The sequence below is a fragment of the Taudactylus pleione genome, unplaced genomic scaffold, assembly GCF_031769625.1.
Source record: "Taudactylus pleione unplaced genomic scaffold, aTauple2 ptg000889l, whole genome shotgun sequence".
Taxonomy (NCBI): domain Eukaryota; kingdom Metazoa; phylum Chordata; class Amphibia; order Anura; family Myobatrachidae; genus Taudactylus; species Taudactylus pleione.
Window position 1 is genome coordinate 1,078,805 of NW_028285290.1, and position 16,895 is coordinate 1,095,699.

The window sequence follows — 16,895 nt, forward strand, 5'->3', positions numbered from 1 at the left end:
AAATAAAACCCTTTTTTGAAAATCACAGCTGAAAAAGGGTTATCTCTGCTTATTTGAAGCTAATAACCTATGTGCAAACTGCTGGAGTCAATAAGGGATTTTGATGGAGTGACCAGGACAGAAACTATTGCATGCTGATATCCAAGTGCTTTTCTGGTACGCATCCTATTTATTATCATGCTAATTATTTTCTAAAAAAGTACTACACTATATATGTGTCTTATCTGGCTCTGATTGAGCCCCTCCCAAAAAGTTTTCCAGCCATTTGAATCCCGGGACCACCTCACCACATGGAATCCCTGTAAAGAACTACAGATAAGCTTTAAAGTTTTCCTATTTGGTATGCACATTTATTCTTCGAGCACGTGCACTTTTTTCAAATATACTACACTATCAGGCGCATGTTCTTTCCTACTTCCCCTTTCCAGATCACATTCATCCAGTTGCCACACGGAAATATGGGAAGACTGCTGCCACCTTGACCAGAAGGATCTACTTGTTTTTTGATAGCACAGTTTGAACTTGAAATTATTGCACCAAGTCTCTTATATAAGAAATACATCTGGGACTAAAACCTGTGTTCCATTCCAAAACCTCTATTTACATACATTATATATATATATACTGTATATATATATATATATATATATATATATATATATATATATATATATATAGTATATATATATATATATACACACATACGAGGGCTGATTGAAAAGTAATGATACGGCCTCTGTTTTTCTGTCTAATAGGTAGACGTGGCAACGCTGTGCTGGTTATTGTGAAGCTCATACATCAATGTGTCTGAACCTGCGGTTAGACTGTTGCAGTCTTCTTTGTTTTGGTCACAGCGAGTGGAAGATCTTCATACGTTTCGTCATGGCAGATGAGGAAGACGTGTCTGTGAGATTACATCAGAGATGTATGATCGAATTTTGTGTTTGACTTGGAAAAAGCGTAAATAAAACTCATGAAATATTACGGCAAGCATACGGTGGAGAAACAATTAGCCGTGCTTCAGTATTTCTGTGGTGGAAGCACTTCACAGAGGGTAATAAGTGAGTGACAGATGAAGCGCGTTCTGGGAGACCATCCACCACCGTTACAGATGTCAACATTGCCAAAGCTGCGGAGATGTTGCAAAATGACAGAAGGTTAACTTTACGCAAACTTTCGTCTTCACTTGGCATCTCATTTGAATGGGTTCAGCATATAGTGACAAAGGAACAGAAAATGCATCACGTGTGTGCCAGGTGGGTGCCAAGAAATCTCACAGAAGAGCAGATGCGATGAGTTGAATCGTGCAGGAACACCATTCAAATGTTCCCCGTGCTCAGACAATTACTGGTGACTACTAACAGTGGCGTCACTAGGGTGGTGCGGGGGGTGCGGCCCGCACCGGATGTCACCCTTCAAGAGGGTGACACCAAAAAGAGCAGCACTCACACCCGCGGGCCGCACACCATCCACAGACACGTCTGCACACCCCCTTTCCTGGCACCACCGCACCCCCGCTGACTCCATGACTGGAGTCTGGACAAATGGGCTGGCCCTGCCTGTACGCCGCCGCTGGGGTTCAGATCATTTTCTGTGCCATGTGTATGGAGCTGGCCACGGTGATGTCATCATGCACGCGGCACGCCGGCTCTGCTTGTGTTTCTGGGAGGGAGAAGAAGAAGGAAGGGGACAGTGAGCGCTGCCAAGAGAGAGGACCGTTTATTTAACAAGTGCACACCCGGGCACCCCCAGTGCAGGAAAGATCAAGACAGCATGAAGAGAGGTAAGTACTGCACAGGGGAGGGGGCACAGCATAAGGGGCACTACTAGGGGCACTGCATAAGGGGCACTACTGGGGGTACTGTATAAGGGGCACTACTGGGGGCAATGTATAAGAAGCACTACTGGGGGTACAGCATAAAGGGCATTATTATGGGCATTAAAGGGGGCTCTGGATAAGGTGCACTACTAAGGGGCACTGTATAAGGGCACTACTGGGGGCACTGCATAAGGGGCACTACTGGGGGTACTGTATAAGGGGCACTACTGGGGGCAATGTATAAGAAGCACTACTGGGGGCACAGCATAAAGGGCAATATTAGGGGCATTAAAGGGGGCACTGCATAAGGTGCACTACTGGGGGCACTGTATAAGGGCACTACTGGGGGCACAGCATAAGGGGCACTACTAGGGGCATTACTGGGGCACTGCATAAGGAGAATTACTGGGGGCATTGCATAAGGGCACTACTGGGGGCACAGCATGAGGGGCACTATTAGAGGCATTACTGGGGCACTGTTTAAGGAGCACTAATGGGGGTACTGTATAAGGGGCACTACTGGGGCACAGTATAAGGGCACTACTATGGGCATTATTTGGGGCACTGCATAAGGGGCACTACTGAGGGGACTGCATAAGGGGCACTACTGGAGATACTGTATAAGGGGCACTACTGGGGGCAATGTATAAGGGGCACTACTGGGGGCACTGCATAAGGGGCACTACTGGATGCACTGTATAAGGGCACTACTGGGGGCACTGCATAAGGGGCACTACTATGGGCAATACTGGAGGCACAAGTATAGCATAAAACATGACCTCCTCAATTAATGACTGGCAGCTCTCTGCAGTGAAATGTGTATCGGTGAAGCACACGTACATAAAATTAATAAATAAAGATAAAAGAGCCCCTATTAGTATAAAAAACAATCATAAAGTGCCAAACAAAGTGCATAAGAGTATGAGAGGATCCAGAACTTATCTTAAAACAGGGATAGTCTTCAGTCACATGACCATCAAGTTTGTTCGGTATATGTAAGAAAAATAGCAATCTCACATACAGTAGTGTGTACCACAAACGTTTGTCTAGTGGATTTGCCTGTTGTCCGGATTTAATAAATGTATTAAGTTATTGTGGAGTTTCTGTAATTTTGGGACCAAAGTGTTCCTAATGTTCAAACATTTTTTCCTTATGTGAATATTGTTTGCTCCACTTGACATACGTTTATGGTACACACTATGGTCCTCATTCAGACCCGTGCACAAGTGCTATGCGCTCGCAAGCGGGTCGATGATAAGGGCCTGCGCACATGCAGCGCGCGTGCGCAAGCCCCGGAGCCAGTGACAGATTCACTCACTCAGGGGCTCACTACAAACGGGACGACTGTCGATGTTGATCGACAGCTCGCTCTGTTAGAGCAGGAAGCTACTTGGGGCTTGCGGTAGACGAGACCCTACCGCAAGGGTCTCATCGCAAGCCCCGATGGTCTCGACCATCGCGACCATCACCTGGTCACTCGCTAAAGCTGTGGGTGGTAACCCACAGCTTAGCGAGCGGCCAGGAGGCCGGCTTTCACAACAAAAGCGGCCACCCTAATTCAGAGTGAACGCTCGCTTTTTGCGAGCGGCTCTGAATGAGGGCCTATGTGAGATTGCTATGCTTTTTTTTTTATATATATATATATACACTGAACAAACTTTATGGTCATGTACCTGAAGACTATCCCTGTTTTAAGATAAGTTCTGGATCCTCTCATACTCTTATGCACTTAGTTTGGCACTTTATGATTGTTTATTACACTAATATGCACTCTTTCATTACATATATATATAAATCGAGAGTATTTCCAAATATAGGAAAAAAACAGAGGGCACTCACCAAAGTAGTGTATATATATATATATATATATATATATATATATATACAGTCAGGTGCATAAATATTGGGACATTGACAGAATTTAGAATTTTCATATTTTGGCCTCTATTCACCACCACAATGGCTTTGAAATGAAACAAACAAGATGTACTTTAACTGCAGACTTTCAGATTTAATTTGAAGGTAATTACGTGCAAATCAGGTGAACGGTGTAGGAATTACAACGGTTTCTATATGTGCCTCCCACTTTTTAAGGGGCCAAAAGTAATGGGACAAACTAAACAATCCTAAATCTAACTTTCACTTTTTAATACTTTGTTGCAAATACTTTGCAGGCAATTACAGCCTGAAGTCTGGAACACATAGACATCACCAGACGCTGGGTTTCATCCCCGGTGATGCTCTGCCAGGCCTCTACTGCAAATGTCTTCAGTTCCTGCTTGTTCTTGGGGCATTTTCCCTTCAGTTTTGTCTTCATCAAGTGAAATGCATGCTCAATCGGATTCAGATCAGGGGATTGACTTGCCCATTGCATAACATTCCACTTTTTAGCCTTAAAAAACTCTTTGGTTGCTTTTGCAGTATGCTTCGGGTCATTGTCCATCTGCACTGTGAAGCGCCGTCCAATGAGTTCTGAAGCATTTGACTGAATATGAGCATATAATATTGCCCAAAACACTTCAGAATTCATTCTGCTGCTTTTGTCAGCAGTCACATCATCAAAAAATACAAGGGAACCAGTCCCATTGGCAGCCATACATGCCCACGCCATGACACTACCACCACCATGCTTCACTGATGAGGTGGTATGTTTTGGATCATGAGCAGTTCCTTTCCTTCTCCATACTCTTCTCTTCCCATCACTCTGGTACAAGTTGATCTTTGTCTCATCTGTCCATAGGATGTTGTTTCAGAACTGTAATGGCTTTTTTAGATGTTGTTTGGCAAACTCTAATCTGGTCTTCCTGTTTTTGTGGCTCACCAATGGTTTACATCTTGTGGTGAACCCTCTATATTCACTCTTGTGAAGTCTTCTCTTGATCGTTGACTTTGACACATATACACCTACCTCCTGGAGAGTGTTCTTGATTTGGCCAACTGTTGTGAAGGGGTTTTTCTTCACCAGGGAAATAATTCTTCTGTCATCCACCACAGTTGTTTTACGTGGTCTTCCGGGTCTTTTGGTGTTGCTGAGCCCTCAGGTGCGTTCTTTCTTTTTAAGAATGTTCCAAACAGTTGATTTGGCCAGACCTAATGTTTTTGCTATCTCTCTGATGGGTTTGTTTTGATTTTGCAGCCTAATGATGGCTTGCTTCACTGATAGTGACAGCTCTTTGGATCTCATATTGAGAGTCGACAGCAACTGATTCCAAATGCAAATGTCACACCTAGAATCAACTCCAGACCTTTTATCTGCTTAATTGATAATGAAATAACGAGGGAATAGCCCACACCTGTCCATGAAATAGCTTTTGAGTTGATAGTCCCATTACTTTTGGCCCCTTAAAAAGTGGGAGGCACATATAGAAACCGTTGTAATTCCTACACCGTTCACTTGATTTGGATGTAATTACCCTCAAATTAAATCTGAAAGTCTGCAGTTAAAGTACATCTTGTTTGTTTCATTTTAAAGCCACTGTGGTGGTGAATAGAGGCCAAAATATGAAAATTCTGTCAATGTCCCAATATTTATGCACCTGACTGTATATATATATATATATATATATATATATATATATACACTAACAGGTGCAGTTTCGGCTTCAAGATAAGCCTTTGTCAAGACAGAATTGTAACAATCCACCACCAACAACAAACTAAAAGTGTGCATCAGAGGGGCTATTTATACCTTAAACTTATGTCCCAATCCATTACACGTGGGCTATAGGGCACACTGTATTGGTATAGGGAGAAACAAAACTTACCTGCTTCTGATCAAATACTCAGGGGCCACTTGCCATAGCGGTATCCGTTAGTTAGAAGTATTCATGCTGCCGGAGGGGAAATCACCGGAAGTGTATCATAGGTCCCACCTGCGTCGTGACATGCAGGGGCCAGTGGAACGCACGCTCATCAGAGACAGTGAACAATCTGATACTAGAGCGCAAACTGCATCTCTAGTGCTAGTCACTAAGATAACATTAATATACCAACATTAATCTATCAGTTAGGTATAAAGACCTCTCTATGCACACCCATCACAAAATATTATCATAAAAACACTATATACAATATACAAATGGCAAAAGAAAGAATATATACTGGATTCAGGTTATCATTAGAGTTCTTATTTAGCACAGAAACATTTTTTTAAAAAGTTACTCGCTTTTCAAATGCCGAGCCTATACACCATGGGAGCCACCTGTCTAGCCACAACTTCCTAAATAAACATAGATAGTGAGTTACATTCATTTAACCCCTTAGGAGATATCGTCTCCAGGCGGTGTATCCACTTGGCCTCACATCTCAATAAGGGTCAACCCTCGATCACCACCCCTAGCCAGGGGAGGGATCCAATCGAATACCATACACCTTAGTGTGGAAATTTGTTGTCCATTCTTTAGAAAATGTACTGCCACAGGCTTGTCAGATGTTCCAGTGGAGTCTGCCAAACGGATTGACGACCGATGTTGGTTCATCCATTCGCAGAAAGTCCTCACCGTTTTGCCCACAAACATTAATCCGCAGGGGCAGGAGAGGTAGTATACAACTTGGTCCAATTGACAAGTCAATCGTTTCTGGAGGAAAATCTTCTTTCCACTATGTGGATGACAAAAGTACCTACCAGTCAACATAGATCTACAAGTAGTACATCCAAGGCATTTGTAACACCCATTTTTCTGGGTCAACCAGTTATCCTTGGGCTTATCCTTTTGTTCATACTCAGACGTAATAGAAGGTCCTTCAGGTTAGGACCTCTACTTGTACTTAGAAGTGGTGGTGCTCTCCTGAGTTTCTTAAATGACTGATCAGTTGTTAAAATCAGCCAGTTCTTCTTAATAGACCTCTGGACCACTGTGTGGTTAGTGTTACATCTGCTATTTCGAGATACGGGTCATTTATTGTCTGACCTAATAGGATAAGATCAGGTTTGTGGTGCCATCTCCTGGAGTATACTGCAGCACTATGAAGAATGTAGCAGCCAATTAATAGCACACTAGTCCAGAGCCTTGGTAAAAGTATCCGCAGCTAGTTTTTTGGAGAGCACAAAATAAAAAAAACATAAAAATAAATCCTAGCCTCTCCAGCTCTAACGAAAATAAAATTCCTTCTCTCAAAGTGGAAGGACATAGGGGTAAATTTACTAAATGTCGGTTTTGGTTCTAAACCAAAAACGACAGTTAACAATGTTGGATTGCTGTCCAAAATCCGACTATCATCCATTGGGTTTTAGCTTGAACTGAAACCTGACATCTATGTCAGTTAATTTTTGCAGCTCTAAATGCCATCGGTTATGATGTTTCAGTTCAAAACCGACGGCAGATAAAAGTAAAAAAACAACAGCAAACTTGTCCAAACAGAAACACTGCACAGATCAGTATGATATGTACATGCTTCATTACAGTATATATCGTAAATAAAGGGTCAAAGTTATTTTTAAAAATGCGTGGGGTCACCCCTAAAATCGGTAATCAGCTCAGACCTCTCAGCATGGGCTGGTATGGGAAAATAGGGCAAAAAATAACATAGGGTTCCCATATATTCCGATAACCAGCATCAGGCTGAATCAGATAGGGGGGCTAATGCCATAGCAGAGGGATACACAGCATGGATCCCCCCTGCCATCACATTAACCAGCCCCAAGCTGGTCAACCCATGGATGGAATTCCTCAGAAAGTGGGCACTCCAAAAAGAAAATGGGGTCACCCCTCCAGAGGAACTACTATTACCCGCATTCCTGGTGGAGGTGGGTGCAGGGTTAATGGTAATAAAATAATAATTGTTTGTTACATGTGGACAAGCAGCTCTGGCATGATGGCACTTGTGGAACAACAAGTGGCAGCCTGCCCAGAAATTAATGGCCACTAGCATCTGTAGTCTGCCTGCAAAGAAAATAGTAAAAGAACCACAGGACACACACAGTGAATGATTTAATCTTTTATTGGAATATATATATACTAGTGACCCGCCCTGGTTTTGCACAGGAGCAATTTCATCTCACCACAGCCCCTTGCATCTCATACCACCCTACGCCATGTCACCATAGTCCCCTGCATCTCAACACAGCCCCCTGCATCTCACAACAGCCTTATGCTTGTTACTCCTGTCCCCCACATCTCACAACAGCCTCCTTCTTTTCACTACTGCCCCCTGCATTTCACCAGAGCATCATATATTTTACTACAGCCCCTTGCATTTCACCACAGACCCCTGCTTCTCACGCCTGCTTCTTACCACAACCCCCTGCATCACACCACAGGCCTCTGCATCTCACCACAAGCCCCTGCTTCTCACTCTTGCCCCTGCATCTCTCCAGTGTCACCACAACCTCTACTGCTGCTGCCCCGCAGCTGGCTTGGGCCCGGGCCACTGGGACGTGGATGATACCATAAGCATTATTAGCAGCATGTCCCCAGAGCTGGGGAACCTGTGTATATTTCCGCAGCCTCCATGCACACCCCTTCCCAACTGCCAAACATGGGTATGAGTAATGTCCTCTTTGCACGATGTACTTTATATTTCCTGGGCTTCTTGTTGAGCTTTCTCGCCATGGTGGCCCTGTCCAAGAATAGCACTGACTTCCATGTGAGATGCCCTTTGTTCACCGACAGCGTGTGGTTGACCCGGAACATTATGCTGGAGAGAGAGCACTGCACAATGGAGAAGTGTTGGCCGGAGTTCATCTACATGTTCAGCGTAGGGATGGACATCGGAATCCGATGTTTACTAGCCATCGATGTTTGTGTTCCGATGGGAGTGTTTTTAACATTTGATGCACGGGAGCAATTTAATTTTGTCACAGCCCCCTGCATCTCATAACAACCTAGTCCATGTCATCACAGTCTCTTGCATCTCATAACAACCTACTCCATGTCACCACAGCCCCCTGTATCTCACCACAGCCCCCTGCATCTCACAACACCCTCCTGCTTCTTGCTACTGCCCCATGCATCTCACAGCAGCATCCTGCTTCTCACTACTGGCCCCTGCATTTCACCACAGCATCCTATATTTTCATTTGTATTGCAGCTACAGTAAGCATTATCAGCAGCATGTTGCCAAGGCTGGCGCACCTGTGCATATTTCCGCAGCCTCCATGCAGGGGCGGATCTAGACTGTTCTATTAGGGGGGGGCGAGTTAATAATTAATTCTGACTCCTCCTCTTTCCTGTACTGGCACCTCCTCTTTTTGGTCCCAGCTCCTCCCCTTCACATGGTTATTTTTGTTGGCCACATTGATTTTTACAATCAATATATGTTTAAGTGCCCCTCCCTCATGGCAACCCCCCCTGCGACCCCCCCTCATGGCATCCGCGCGACCCCTCCCCCCCTTTACTTTCACTTACCTCCGTTGCTCCGGTGATGTTCTCCTCCCGGGCTTCGGTCAGCTGCTCTCCCATCCTGCACTGTGACTCGGTCAGCTGTTTAATGCAGCAACTGACTAGGGTCACAGTGCAGGAGCCGGGAGACCAGCTGACTGGAGGGAGTACATCACCGGAGCCCCGATCTTCAGTCCCTGGTCAGAGGTAAGTTGTTTTTGTTTTGTTTTTTAGCAGTGATCAGCGTGTGGTCTGTTTAGACCACACAGCTGATCACTGGGGTGGGCTAAACAGCTGATCACAGGGTGTGAGGAGCCTGCTGTGATCTCTTCCTCCCCGGCTCCCAGGGGTGACAGCCTGTCACTGACATCCCCCTGACTTGGAGGCAGGAGCGCACTTACACAGCTCCGATCACAGCACAGCCTTTATCATCTCTCCCTTCTGAATGATGCAGAGGAGAGAGATGATAAAGGATGGACTGTGCTAAGGGGGGCGATCGCTCCAATTGCCCCCCCCCTGGATCCGCCACTGCCTCCATGAGAACCCCCGCCCGGCTGCTGAACATGAGATAGGTGCCTAGTATCCTGCTTCTTACTCCTGCCTCCTGCATTTCACAGCAGTCTCCTACTTCTCTCTACTGGCCCCTGCATTTCACACAGCATCATATATTTTCACCACAGCCCCTTGCATCTCACCACAGGCCCCTGCTTCTCACTTCTGCTTCTTACCATAGCCCCCTGTGACTGCTTCAGTAAAATCGTCAGTGCTCGGCTCCCTTTTGTCACAGATGAACCTAAACCTACACCTAAACCTTCCTCGACCAATGCTGCATAGAGTGAAAATCCTCAAGAGCCACATTCAGACGTGATCCCCCAAAGGACAGCGCCATTGGAACCGCTCATATTTAATTTCTTTGTATCTGAAGGTGTGGTGCTCCAGATCGTGAACTAGGCTGCAGTCCAGGAGTGCAGGAGACGTGAACATTTTTGTTATTTCCTCTTAAAATGCGTCCAGTGGTTCAAGAGATCAGCCCGAAAAAACAGGCAGACCCCAGAACCGGGAACTTTATTATATATCACTGAAGTGCCAAAAGTCATGGGATAGGTGCCTAGTATCGTGTAGGACCCCTGCAAATTGCAGCAATTCAGTAAACCTCTGAAGAGATGTTGACTCATGCTGTCTGGGTAGTTTCCCACAGTTCCCTGATATTTGTGAGTGCAGGATCTCTTGGGTGCAAATAGACCTCTCCACCACATCCCATAAATGCTTGATTGGGTTCATGTTGGGCAAATGTGGTGGCCACACCATTTGTCTGTCTCTCCAGAATGCTCCTCGAAGCTATTCTGGACAACTTGGGACCAATGACACGTGCATTATCCTGCTGGAATATTCCATCATGGTGGAGGTACATGAAGTCCATGAAGGACTGCAAATGGTCATCAAGCAATGCAGCGCAGTACTTACCAGGTCAATGAAGTGTTCAGGTGGACCAGTGGACTCAATCTATGCCACATGAACACACCCCATACTATTATGGAACCACTACCAGCCTGCACGGGGCCTTGTTGACAACTGGGGTCCATAGCCTCATGGGGTCTGTGTCACTCCCGAACCCTACCAGCAGGCCAAAATAACTGGAACCATGACTCATCGGACCATGCCACATGTTGCCAGTCCTCTAGAGTCCAATTAGCAACATGTTAACAGGGACACTGTCGGGTTGTCGTAGTGTTAACAGGGACACTTTGGTGGGACTTCTACTACCATATCCCATGAAAGCTGCAGAGAGCTGCATTGAATGTGCATGTGATTTAAATAAGTGCCACTTATCTGTTACCTTGAACAATTCTGGCCAGGTGCCGCTAGTCGTGATCATTAAGCACCCGGGGTCGGCCACTGCGCTGTCCACAATGGGTGGCAATGCCTTCCATGAGGTATTCTTGGTACAAAAGACACCATAGATCGAGGAATGTTGAATGTCCGCACAATTTGTCCCATCCGTTGGGTACCCACTATCATACCCCATTCAAACTCGTATAATTCACGTCAGTAGCCTAGCCAAACTGACTCACGAGATGTCAAGTTGTAAACTGAAGGTCTGGGCATTTTCAAGATGTCATAGTAGGGTGACACCACCTATTATTACCTTTACATACTGCTATCCCATGACTTTTGGCACTTTTGCTAATCTTCCTACAGCTTCCGGGCTCAGCCCACCTGGCCAGCTCCTCGTTTACCATGACAACCTCCTTTCAGCCCACTCCTGCCAGCCTTGAGAAGGGGGGCGATCATAAAATAATCTCCCACCTGTGGCTGCAGGAAGACAGTCTTCCTGCAGCTCGGGCTCAGAGGGATCAGGGAAGCTACAGATCCCCTTCTCTCCCCCGGGTACAGTCACTGCTGGGGAGCGGCTGCGATGGGCGATCATAATAGGATCTCTCCCCCTCTGCAAGTCAGAAGTCGTAGGCGATCCTGACGATGGCCCTTGCTGCTGGCAGCCCTTCTTGCAGTACTGTGAAGTCCTGCAAGAAGTGTAAGTATGATCATGTTTTATACATTTAAAAAAATATGTATGTGTAATATATATATATATATATATAGTATATATATTATATATATTTATATGTATGTGTATAAAACATCCATAAACTTTTTTTTACTGTATAAAACAATTTTCTTCAAAAATTTCTAAAAATTTTTTGATTTTTTTAAATTATCACATTATGTAAAAAGTAGCAATCTGACCCTTATTTAGTATAATTTTATTAGCAAATCTGCATATTTGTTAATAAAATTTATACTGAATCAGGTTTAATAAGTAATCATTTCCATAATCCGATATTTTTTTTTTTTTTAAGTGACAAATTTGGGGAAATTTTGGAACAGAAATATTAGCCAGTTAAGTGGTTAAGCAGTGAGAAGACACCTGCTGACAGCAATCTAGCGTGAGCTGTAGAGCAAGCAATGTTCTGTCTCTGGTCCAATCAATAAAACGTCAGATCTAGTGAAAGATAACATGCCAAAAGGTATCATTAATAATACTGATGTAATATTTGATATCATAAGGGATGATAATAACAAATATGGAGAAAGAAACAGCTGGTTTACTCACCATTAAGATGCTTTCCCATGACATCCATCGAATAGGTAGCACAGCCCGACCCTGAATCCTATAATAATCACCACTATAGAGGTTCCGACTCATCCCAAAATCAGCTATTTTGATTGTGTAATTTCTACCAACAAGGCAGTTCCGTGTTGCCAGGTCTCGGTGCACAAAATTAAGAGAAGAGAGGTACTTCATTCCCGAAGCGATCTGTGCAGCCATGTATCTGAGGTCTGAGTAACTGGGAAAATAATTTACATAGTACATTAGTCATACACATGACATTGTTGCTCTTCTCATTTATGGTATAAAATTAGATACAAGCTACATGATCTTGAATAATACAATCCACATGCTCCCAATGCATTTCCAAAGCAGGTACATCAGGGCCAAACCACCACACTGTGCCTCCTGTTCACATGCAAAAACAGGATGTGGTCAGAATCCCGATCATTGGGATTCTGGCAGTTAGAATGCTGACACCGGAATCCCGACACTTATCAGAATACCGATACCGGCATCCCGAAGGTAAGTACTGGGGTTAGGGGGAGTTTAGGGTTAGGCACTAGGAGGAGGGTTAGGGTTAGTTTGTGGGGAGGGAGGGTTAGGTTTAGGCACCGAGGATGAAGGGTTAGGAGTACTTATATTTAGGCGTCTGCATTGTAACCTGGTCCGGATGCCGGCGTCAGGACTCTGACGCCGGGATCCCGAGCGCTGGCATCCCGTACCCAACCACACAAACTGGTGCATTATATTGGTGGGAGTGAGAGTGAACACACTGTTATTCTCTCTTTCGAAGATTAGAGAATGCAGCTTCGATTTCAATATGCATCAAGATTAAGGAGAACACTTTCAAAATTATTTATAGAGATGGACACATTTGTATCAAAAATATACAAATGTGTCCAAATACACCTATCATCTGTGCGCTACAAGTCATGCTGCACATAATGAGGGAGCTCCGTGTGACTTGCTAGCGCCTAGCATCTTTCCATGCGACTTTTTCCCTTCATATGCGTCTCTCCCATAGTGCACTGTGGTAGCCAGAAGCTGGAGCTCAGGTGTGAGCTCCAGACTCTGGCTGTCGCTGCAGGGAGGGAGCCGGGCCACTTTAATCCCTGCTTGTAGTGCACTGAGATAAGATGTATGTGGACACATATGTATGTGACGTAGGAAGCATTTTAATGACTGATATACAATACATGGAGCAACCTAGTGATCAATAAACAATACAGGATACATTACAGTGACCAATTTATAATACAAAGAGCATGCTACTGACTGATAAACAATACAGGGAACATTCTTTTTCATATTATAAACTTCTTTTGAATGAAAAACTATTCTGAATTAATTTAAGGTTCTGTACAAATTTAAGATGACATTTACCAATGATATTGCGCTGATCATTTTTAATGCCAATCGTTCTATTAGTTTCTTTTGTGTAACACAACCCACATGTTCAATATATGTTGTTTTATTAGGTAGTCACATGGATGCTATGTACTACGCTCTGGAGAGAGATAAGGTGGAGGAAGACAAAATATTAACCAATCAGCTCCTAACTGTAACTTTACAAGCTGTGGGTTCTATTTACTAAGCCTTGAACAGAAAGAAAGTGAATTAAGGGATATAAGTACCAGGATAACAGCTTCTAACTGCCATGTTACAGGCTGTGTTTGAAAAATGACAGTTAGGAGCTGGTTGGTTGGTACTTTGGGCCTGATTCAGAGCCGCTCGCTATTTGCGGTCGTTCGTTCCAAAACAAGGGGTGGCTATTCAAATGAACCGTTCGCTCATTGCGGTCTGTTCACGCCTCTAAGTCTGAACGAGCGAGCAAAACTTGCAGTTGTAATTTTGAAAAATATGCCCCCTGGCCGCTCGCACCATACGTCATGTCCGCTATTTATTAGATTAATCGAGTACATCGACCAGCGTATGAACTTCTCGCTATTCTTGTGGTTGGTTTTTCCTACCACTATATTGCGAGCAGTTCTGACTATAAAACAACCAGGTGACGTGGGCAATGACGCTGCTGTTTTAATTATGCACACCCTTAAAACGCCCGTTTTGACCTTTAAGCACGCCTGCGTTCTGATCTCCACTCCCCGTTTTCACGCCCCTTCCCCTGTTACCACCCACATACGCCTCATCCTGTCACTCAAAGTAGCAGGCATTCGCTATATAGCGAACAAATGATTTTCGGCCGCACTGACTGGTTCGCGCATGCGTATTACAATCCGTACGCATGCGCAGATGAGCGAACATCGGTCAGAACGAACGAGCAGCCGCTTACGAGCGGCTCTAAATCAGGCCCTTTATCTCCATCCACTTTATCTCCATCTAAGGCTTAGTAAATGGGCCTGTGCTTGAATAATGGCAGCTAAGAGCTTATTGGTTGCAGTGACATGTAAATGACTGGGGAGGCACTGGCTAGTATGAGAGCCACATACATATATGAACCCGAGTGTTCATGTGGACATTATACAAATGTGCAGCAGTATATAGTGCTGGAAATTTGGTGTGTTTTGATCAGGGATGTGCGGAAAAGGTAAACATCCACTTTATCTCTTTTCAAGGCTTAGAACATAGACACCTTAAGCCTTTACTCACTCCTGTTCTGATTGTTTGATATGAAGTCGGATCTTCCTCAGTATCACTTGAGAGCTATACACTTTGAAGGTGCTACATACATTGGGGCAGATGTATTAAGCTCTGTGAAATGATAAAGTGGAGAGTGATAAACGACCAACCAATCAGCTCCTAACTGTCATTTTTCAAACACAGCCTGTAACATGAAAGTTAGGAGCTGAGTGGCTATTTGTTTATCACTTTCCACTTTATCACTTTCCAGAGCTTAACACATTTGGCTCAAGATGTTTATAGCATAATTGCTTTAAGCCTCCAACATGTCAGCAAAGCAACAATTGAGCACATATGAAGGCTGTACTTTTCTATCTGATATAGTACAGGGCCTGATGCAGAGACGGACACAATGGTGATTTTTACGCAGATTGAGCAATTGTTTTCCATTGCACATGCGTATAAGCCGCACTACGCATGCAATACGAATATCTTGCTATTCCGCACGCTCAGAGAACCTGTAACCTAAGCAGTTGAACTATTGAGCAGCTAACACTTTATAATATGCTTTCTTTTACTTTGTAATAAATGTCTTTTTAACTGAGATATTTGTTTATTTGGCTTGATTATCGTATTTATATCCCAGAATCTTATCTTGTTCCACCGAGTATATTACTGGTGTCAGAAATGGCATACAAAGGGTTAATAGACATAAATCTGCTTAGGATGTATAGTCGATGGTTTAAGGGTTGTGAAAACCTGTTTTAAATTTCCTTCATGGTTCAGTAGCTTCAGACACTACTGTTCTGAAAGGAAAGTTCCTCTGTCTCATTCTAATGAGGGAGGTGTGATCTGATCAATCACAGAGTATGTATATGTTCTGTTTTACTGTCTGTTTTACTGTTTTTTTTGTCTTACTGAACAAATTAGAAAATGCATTTGAAGGTTTTTAGAAAATATGCAAATTTGCCAAGGGATAAGTTGGAAGTGGGTATGAAAAAATGCATAATGTGAACAAGCAATATGTTGGTTGTGAGTTGAGAGAGAACAATGAAATGTTGCTTTCTTTAGGGATGCCCGCTGTAGATGCTGCGAAGGGAGGGGTGATTCCAGATGCAGAATCTAAGCAGAAGAATGCAGCCGTGGTAAGCAAACCTTTCTCTGAGACAGAGAGAGGAAACCTGAATCCACACTGTCCAGTGAATTCACAAGAGAGGGGCAGTGAGGGGTTCATAGCTGTTGTTACTAAGACAGGAAAAAACAGACACTGCTGCTATTGAGAGAAAAATTTTCAGATAGAAACATTGAATAAATAAGATTCCTGTGATTTTACAGAATATCTTATTAGTCACACATTGTTAGAACAAGAGTATGATTCTGAAATAAATGGAAACGAATGTGTGCATGGGGCAGTATTGCCAGATGAATTAGAAAATTAAGTTTCTGACAACATGCCATTGGTTTGTGAGATGCATGATGGTACATCTGAATTACCAAGCACTGTCCAGTTTGCTATGTGTGGTGAACTGAACAAGAATCAGGAAGTGCTTGAGTGCCCATTAGAAAAGGTGGGGCCAAGGGATGATCAGGGAGTGGTTATGATGCCCAGTGAGGAATGGAAGTTACCAAAAGCCAGGGGGCGGCAGATAGGCTTGCAGTCAAAGTCCATACCCCTAAGACAGAAGACTCCCACCATGAGGTTTTTCATTTATATGGCATGATTCCCAGAGTGTTACTGTGAAGTTTCACAATGAAAAATTGATCAAACTGTGCGTGATGAAAAAGCATGCATTGCAAATGACATTTATGGTTTATCAGCTATTGATGAGACAGTAGTGGTGGGAAACCAACTGATACTGATAACCAATGAGCCATCACATATGGCAGTGCACAACAGTTTTGCACCCACAACAGACAAACTGATTTGGGAATTGCTGTTTGATAACAGAGAACAACAGAAAAAAATTGGGATGTAAACACTGTGTTTTGTATTGCAGAAAAGCCTATTGTGAGTAGTAAGAAAGATCAGACCGCAGTGTATTTCCTAACAAAACCTTATCAGTCAATG

The 16,895-nt window shown here is 43.9% G+C and overlaps 1 protein-coding gene across 3 annotated transcripts in view; it reads right to left on the reverse strand.

Annotated features, from left to right (window-relative positions):
- DDR2 (discoidin domain receptor tyrosine kinase 2) overlaps positions 1 to 16,895 on the reverse strand; it is a 268,529-nt gene that overhangs the window by 15,419 nt on the left and 236,215 nt on the right. For all 3 annotated transcript variants that reach the window (XR_015872921.1, XM_088459057.1, XM_088459058.1), the window contains one exon: positions 12,251 to 12,485. Coding sequence is in view for 2 of the 3 variants with exons in the window: in XM_088459057.1 (XP_088315183.1) it covers positions 12,251 to 12,485 (235 nt within the window). In the remaining variant the exon portion in view is untranslated. The remainder of the gene's footprint in view (positions 1 to 12,250; positions 12,486 to 16,895) is intronic.